At 32.4% G+C, this 8,746-nt stretch overlaps 1 protein-coding gene across 1 annotated transcript; it reads right to left on the bottom strand.

The window, feature by feature from the left end:
* Nucleotides 1–6,231: 6,231 nt before the first annotated feature.
* LOC140176117 (protein MAIN-LIKE 1-like) lies at nucleotides 6,232–6,788 on the bottom strand. The gene is made up of 2 exons (XM_072205998.1): nucleotides 6,606–6,788; nucleotides 6,232–6,429 (listed from the first exon to the last, which is right to left on the bottom strand). The coding sequence occupies exons 1-2, from the start codon at nucleotides 6,786–6,788 to the stop codon at nucleotides 6,232–6,234; spliced, it is 381 nt and encodes a 126-aa protein (XP_072062099.1).
* Nucleotides 6,789–8,746: the final 1,958 nt, after the last annotated feature.

The raw sequence follows: 8,746 nt of genomic DNA on the forward strand, positions 1-8,746 counted from the left end.
AAGTCCAGAAATGTGATTTTTATTTAAAAACTAATAAAAATATACTAAAAACTAACTGAATCATACTAAAAACTATGTAAAAACAATGCCAAAAAGCGTATAAATTATCCGCTCATCAGTTTTATATGTTAAAGAAAAAAAATGTTCAGAGTAGTCACGTACTTAAACCCATTTTGTTTTAGCATTTTCTCTTTTGTTTGAACGGGTGGGATTATATGTTTGGGTTTTTTTTTTCAGAATTAGGTCATGCATTATTTATCGTTTGTTGCAGTTCCTCTGAACAATTTTTTCATGGTTATTGTAAACAATTTTCTTATAAATTAGGGCGTGTAATGTTTAGCATTTGTAGAATTTTTTTAATCAAACACTGTTTTGATATGGACCAGGTGCCTGATGTTCCAAACAGACGTCGTGTTGATTGGAGACGTCATGTTGGGACACGTTCAAGTCAGCGTTAGTGGAGGTGGCTCGACGATACCATTGATGCATTGGAAGGGTGGGGTCATGGATGGAGGGGGCGAGGGGTTACGGCTGTAGAGGAGCTAGAGGTGGTGGTCGAGGTAGAGCCCAATGTGGAGGGAGAGGCAGAGAGGATAAGGGTAGCAGTGAAGACGACAGTGATGATGGGAGAGATGATGGGTGACAACGGAGGCGAAGGAAGTGATGGTGGTGGTGGTGGAGGATTCCAACACTTTGTACTCAACCCCACGGCAAATGCTAAAGTCTTCACGTTTAACACGACCTCCTCTTTATCCTGAAACTGCTAACCAACTTGGAATTCAGATAGATCTCCTGTATTCTGTGTATTTCTGACCTCAAAACCAACAGGTACTCTTGGATTCTCCTGCTGTGCCATGGCATCCAAGTTCAAAGTTGAAAAATGCGAGAGGTACGGATGAGTTCCTAAACTAGATACTCCACCACCCACAATTGGAGTAGTCCTTGCTATGTCATCATCACTATCATCAGCTATCGTGGCAGGCTCTGAATCATCATCATGCAGTGCATCATCGACACCATTCGGTACTCTACCCTCTTTGAAAACCGGGACCATAACAGGAGTTTCGGACGTCGCAATCGCAAGCTCACCCAATGGTCCAATATCACCTATTTCTCCTTCACGACTGCGATTTAGATTAGCTGCAAAGGACGAAGATGCAACTAAAACTGCTTCAGGTGCAATCACCGGCACAGTTGACGAGGCACCAAGAGGCATTGAACTATTGTAGGCTGGCATTGCTAAGGATTGAGGATTCCGATTCGAACCTCCAGAACTACAGACCACATCCAGAAGCTTCGCCAACAACACAGGAGTCCTCACCTAGAAAAACTGACAACGACAATGAAACAGAACTTGCAAATCTTTGTCATTGTCTATGACAAATGAATCGTACTTCATAGCATCGCGCAACACACAAATAGAAATTCTATAGAATAACTTCTCCACCCGTTTCACGCTATGCAGCCCCAGTTTTTGGAGTATAGTATTCTGAAACTCGGTGAAACTCGTCGAAGGTTTGAGAAAAATACTCAACGGGTCCTTATCAGTAAATTTAATTCTTGATCACGTTTTCTTCTTAATCGACCTTCTATAGTGCACCGGAACTAAAAAAACTCTCATTACTAGCCATTATGAATCCCACTATGGTGAAAAATTCACATTCGGCTCGTATTTATATATGTTAGGAATATACTAAATTGAATTAACTCTTTTTGATTTATATATATATAGTAGAATTTATAGTAAATCGAAGCTAATGGAGTCGATTTACTAACGGAGCTAAATCGAAACTTCTTGATTTGATTTAGTAGTGACTATATAAATCGAAACTTATTGATTCGATTTAGTACTAGTTGGCCTAATTCGAATAATCAAGTAGATTCGATTTAATATTATAAAATCTAATTCGAATTCAATGAATTCAATTTACATAAAAATATGCAACGAGACATTCACGTAATGTTTTTGGATTTGAAGAATGCACATAAAATTAGTTTAACTTTAATTTATAAAGGTCATTTACCCTCTTTTCTATTTGCCAACACACATCTACTTGTGTAGAAGCCATCACCTCTTCTATAGAAGACTTCGCCTTATTTAGATATAAAATTATTAAAGTAGTTTTAATTATTTAAAGAGATGGTTCATTTCATGACAACTTAGGTTATGCTCAAGTTTTTATAGTTTTATCGTTGTTGCACATTTTTTATATACAAAAATAACTATACTTTGTATATATAAAAAATTAATTGTTAAATTAATTATTTGTATAAAAATATAAAAGAATATAAAATATTTATTAAAAATAATTTAAAATTTATGTAATTAATTTACTAACTAATTTTTAGTATACTCTTAATATTTTTAGATAAAAAAATTAAATTTCAACACAATAGGTTAATGATGATGTATATTGTTTGGACTGTTAAAAAAATTAAATTCTAAGATAAATTATACTTTCTATACTTAATGTTTATGAAACATCTCTAACATTTAATTTATTTAATTTTATTTCTAATATTTTTTATTTGTGTCAAAATTATATTTACACGTTAACTTCATCTAAAATATATATAAGGGATACAATTAAAAACATTCAAAAATAGTTTTGACACAATCAAAAACTTTAAGAATAAAATTAAATGAGTCAAAAACACTAAGAACAAAATTGATCATAATTTAAATGTTAAGAATATTATTGAAAAAATTACAAATATTAGAAATAAAAAGTATAATTTATCTTAAATTTTAAATATAAAACAATTCATGCATCTATCTTTATTTGGCAACAACATTTTGAAAAAATTGTTTAAAGACAATTCAAATATCAAGGAAACCTCACATGCTAGAAGAAATGGTTAGTTAGTCATGAGATGGCAAATTACAAATAAGTCAAAAGGTGGAATCAAATACTCAAATTTAGTTCTGCAGCAGCTCACATAAACACAGGTCGGTACATGATTGCAGAGGGAAAAAAAGGTAAAACAAATGGCATCTGTGGGCAAAAGAAAAAGGTTAAAAAAAAAAAGAAAAGGGAGGAAAAGCAGCCCCTCAGGCCTAAGAGGCTCAAAGATTATTGGATAGGACGATGATAACCGGTACGGTGGGGTAAGGGATGAATGTCACAGGCCTCAAAATGATTCACAATACTGTCTTCTTCTCTTGAAACCCTTTCTAATTAACCCATTATTTAATTTTTGTTTTTTTATTTTCACATGGTGTCAGAAGTGGGTTTATTTCTCCCCCTGAATCCCTCTGCCCCAAGTTCGTATATAAGCTGATTGTTGCAGCGTATCAACATTTAGAAAGACATGTAAAGTCCAGCAGTCTCTGCATCCAACATCAAATTCAGACGAGTGGTCCTGTTGTTGTTGTTGTTATAACTATGAAGTAATAAGAACTTAGAGGGTTAGTACTCAGTACTCATTACTCTACGGCATCGGCATCAGTCTAAATAATTATGCTTGCATAATCTAATTACGTTAATAAAAACAAAACTCAGGTTTTAGTTGTATAATAAAAATCACAAGTCAACTAGCTGTAATTAGAGTATTATTAACATGTATGTGTCTTAAAAACATGAGAAAATTTCACTAATCTCTCATGAAAGATATTAAAATGACACTCTTCTCTCCTCTATTTGTAAAATGTATATTTTTTTTTCTTATAACTTTTAAAAAATCATTTGTTTAATTTATTTTAAATTTTTTATGTTACCTAATGTTAATTTTATCTATTTTTTAAAAAAAATAAATTATTTTTTACAAAAATACCCTTTAACGAAAATTTTATTTTTTTCTTATTAAATTTTACTTACCAAAATACCTTTTAATAAATTATTTTTTATTGATTAAATCGTATTTTTATCAAAATATTTTTAAAAAAATTAATAACTAAATTATTTTTTTAAGATACCCTTCAATAATTTTTTAATTATTAAATTGTGATTTTACCAAATTTTTTTAACAATTATTTTTATATTTTACTATTAATTTTTTGATATCAATATATATTATTTTAACATTAAATAAAAAAATCTTACCACTGTTAATATGTATAACAATTAAAATATATTGATATCGAAAAATAATTTTACTAAGATTCTTTTATTTAATGTTAAAATAATATATATTGATATCGAAAAATTATTAGTAAAATATAATTATAATTATTAACAAAAATTTTGGTAAAATCACAATTTAATAATTAAAGAATTATTGAAGGGTATCTTAGAAAAAAAATGATTTAATTATTATTATTTTTTAAATATTTTGGTAAAAATACAATTTAATCAATAAAAACTAATTTATTAAAGGATATTTTGGTAAGAAAAATTTAATGACAAAAAATAAAATTTTTGTTAAAGGATATTTTTATAAAAAAAAATTATTTTTTCTTGAAAAATGGATAAAGTTAACATTAGTTAACACAAAAAATTTAAAATGGATTAAAAAAAAGTTTTTTAAAAGTTATAGGGGAGAAGAATGTATATTTTACAAATAGAGGAGGTGAGAGTATCATTTTAACATCTCTTATGAGAGAAGAGTGAAATTTTCTCTAAAAACATTAGTTAAATGTATTATAAAAAGTATCTTCTACAAATTTATAGCAAAATACTTTTCTATATTTTTAATATATTCAATACATAAAAATTAAAATTTTTATTATTATATTAAGATATATTTTAGTTAAATCCTTATAATTATTAAAATAATAAAAACAAGTACAAAATAATTTAAAATAATTTTATTTTATATTTCTTAATTATTTTTATTTTATTTTGTATTTCTTAATTACTATTAGAATAATTGAATACTAATAAATACAATAAGTGTATAATTAGAAGGACAATTTACATTAATAAACCAACTCTCCTCCAAAATTACGCAGATCCCCAATCTGAAAAAGGTTACGTAAAAGTCCCAAATTGCATTTCTATGTTAATTCGATTTACATGTAAATTGAATTCACGTGTAAATCGAAGCTAATAGCTTCGAATTAGATTACCCTACTAAATCGAGCAAAGAGATTCGATTTTACAATTGTTAGGTAAATCGAATCCACTCAATTCGATTTATGATGATACGTAGCCTTTTAGGTAAAACGAAGCTATTAAGGTCGATTTAATATGTATGGCACCATATGATTAAATTGAAGATACTTATTTCAATTTATAGAGTACTAACATTCATAAATACAAGCTCAACGTGAAATTTTCACCATAGTGAAATTTTCAATGGCTAGTGATGAGAGTTTTGTAGCTCTTGTGCAGTATAGAGGATCCATTAAGAAAAAAACGCGATCAGGGATTAAGTTTACTGATAAGAACCCCCTAAGTGATTTTCTCAAACCTTCCACGACTTTTACTAAGTTTAAGAATATTATACTCCAGAAACTATGTCTGTATGGAGAAGTTGTTCTATAAAATCCTGATTTCCGTCTTACGCGATGGTGTGAAGTATGATTCATTCGTTATTAGCAGTGACAAAGATTTGGGGATTCTATTCCATTGTCGTCGTCAGTTTCCCAAGGTGAGAACTCCAGAGCTGTTGGCAAAGCTTGTGGATGTGATATCTAGTTCTGGAGGTTCGAATCGGAATCCGCAATCCTCAGGACATGCAACCTGTTCTAATTCTATGCCTCTTGGTGCCTTGTCAGTTGTGCCGGAGATTGCACCTGAGACTGTTTTAGTTGCTTCTCCTTCCTTTGCATTTAATCTGAAATGCAGTGGTGATCTAGGGGTTAGTGAGACTGGACCATTGGGGGAGGTTGCAATCGTGATGCCCGGTTCTCCTGCAATGGTCCCAGTTTTTAGTGAGGTTGGAGTACCCGACGGGGTAGAAGATGCACTGCATGATGATGATGAAGATGATGATGATGATGTGGAGCCCGTCACGATAGCTGATGACAGCGATGATGACACACCACAGACGACTCCAATTGTGGGTGGGGAAGCATCTAATTCAGGTACTAATCAGTATCCCTCCCACTTCTCAGCTCTGGACTTGGATGCCATGGCACCTCAGGGGATCCAGGAGTACCTGTTGGCTTCGGAGCTAGAGAGACACAGAATACAGGAAGACATCAAATCCGTCTGGCCAATGGAAGACTTCAAATCCGTCTGGCCGAAAACCAGGGAACCTTTAGAAGATCTACGACTAGAGGAGCTGCAGTGGACCGGCCAACTTGACGATATTTCTATTCGCCACACAGCACATGCACCTGAATAATCATGACAGTGCAGCAAACCCCCAGCTATACTGACCGATGTCCTCTAGCCTGGCAACGAATGGTAGCCAACGGATGTGGAGGTGGGTACCTGACTTATCCCCGAACAGCTGTGTGGATAGGAGCATCATGATATACGCACGGGCATACCTCCTAACTGTCTCATCGTCTGCCCCTTGCGGAAGCTCACTAAATGTCTCCTGAAATCATGTACACTTCATTGTGAACTTGTCGATGCAGTTTGTAGGAGGCAAAACACCCAACAGCTTCTTAAACCACACCCACACTGGGTGGCCCCCTCTATATGTCGCGCAAAGTCCGTAAGGCATCCGCTGACATACTAACCATCGATCGGGAGCCCTAGTTGATATGCTACATCCTGGAGCGTGATCGTGCACTCCTCGAACGGCATGTGAAAAGTGTGCATCTCAGGCCGCCATTTCTCCACGAATATGCTGACCAGTGGCTCGTCCAATTGAAACCAAGTCTCGTTCAGTTTTGCAAGATGGTATAAACTGGACATGTGCAAGTACAGAACGATCCGATTATCCAATGACATACCGTGTTGCCATCTCATACTGGTGATGCAGTGTTGGGGTTGCACAACGATAGAAAATTCCTTATCACAATCGTCACAAAATAATTTTCATTGCATAAAATTCTGAAAGTGACAAACATTGTATGCTCTAACTTTAAAAATTTGTTTACAATAACACCCAAGCTTTAGTCATCGAACCCAACACAAAACACTAAATAATTCATGACCAAATTTAAAAAAAATCACCGAAGCATATAATCCCACACGTTTACATGGAGAATACAAAAAGGCTTAAAAAACTGAAAAAATCTAACATATCATACATTCCTAATCATAATTATCTAACTCAAAAAATCACGATTACAAAAAATATTTATATTAATTATTTCAAAAAACTCAAAAAATTTATAGCTAACCCTACTCATAAACCAAGTCTCGTTGAATATAAGAATAATAACTTCAAAATCTAACATACCCTACAATCCTAAACAACCTTTTTAGGTACCATTTCAAATTATCAAAATCTAACCACCTAATAGCTTACTACTTTTAACATGCACTTATATTAATAAAATTTTTTTCCTAATCCCTAATTAACGACTCTAACCAACTTCCACACAATTTATGTTAACATTAATAGAATCACTAATTCATGTTTAAAAAAATTCTTTCACTAACTTCGAGGTGGACGGCGCCAACAATATGCGCGACTCCATCCAACCGATATAGACGATTCGAGTCGTCTTCCATGTGTATAGATTCGATTTTCCCCGGATTGCTTTTGAAGATTTTCGGATATGAGTGGTGGGGTTGGGTGTGGAATTTGTGTGTTTTGTAGTTTGAATGAAATGAATTCGATTTGTTTATATAGCAAGTTTCACCCTAAATCGATGCCATTGAATTCGATTTAGATGAAGGACGGTTTGCATGTAAATCGAATTTATGGGTTTCAATTTACAAAACCATCAAATCGAAACTATTGACTTTGATTTACCATGTGCTTCTTCATGTGGTTAAATCGAATTCCTTCAAAGTAAATCGAACCATATTCGTTCGATTTAGTGGGGGTATTCAATTCGAAACTATTAGCTTCGATTTACACGTGAATTCAATTTGCGTGTAAATCGAATCCTATAAATTTACTTTAGTACGTGTTTGCTTAAATCGAATTTAATCAATTCCTTCTATATAAAAATGCAAATTGAGACTTTGACATAATCTTTTTTAAATTGGAGAATCTGCATAATTTTAGTTTGGAGTTAGTTTATTAAAATAAATTGTCCTAATTAAAAACAAAAATATTATATGCACACATAAAATTTGTTATTAAATTAGGTATTATGTTTATATATAAATATATCTATTATTTAATTAAGTTTTAATATATATTTTATACTAAGAATTTGATTATTGATTTTTATTATATATTTAATATAGTTAAATTATAAGTATTATATACATAAAATTATAAATATTTTGTTAAATTAGAGAAGATAAATTTTAAGATATTATACTTTTAACATTACCATTATAATGCTATATGCAATTCAAAACCTAATGCAAAAGTAAAATATGGCAGTAAAGTTGTCATGAATGAATAAATGCTAATGCTAATGGGGAGGCTTGGTCACAGTTGTGCTAATACAATAGTCTAAGAGAGATTTTGATTAGTGTGGTCACGGGATTGGTGGATGGATGCAAGTGCATGGTCAGATCTTGACTAGTCCAACACAAGATTTGAGGGAAAATTAAGGCTGTTTTATAATTAATGTAGGAGGATGGTCCAAAAGGGTGTCACACACGAAGACCGAAATAGGTGCTGTACGAATGAATGCAACAGCCACCACAAGACACTCTAAATTTGGTTAACATAAAGCTATTATTTTTCTTTTGTCACTCGCTCACCTTATTTTAACGATGCCCCTTTTCTAAGAACTGGGGTTTCAGGGTTGCTGTATTCGTGAAATCTCGATTCTCGA

Source organism: Arachis hypogaea, chromosome 11 (genome assembly GCF_003086295.3).
Source record: "Arachis hypogaea cultivar Tifrunner chromosome 11, arahy.Tifrunner.gnm2.J5K5, whole genome shotgun sequence".
NCBI lineage: Eukaryota > Viridiplantae > Streptophyta > Magnoliopsida > Fabales > Fabaceae > Arachis > Arachis hypogaea.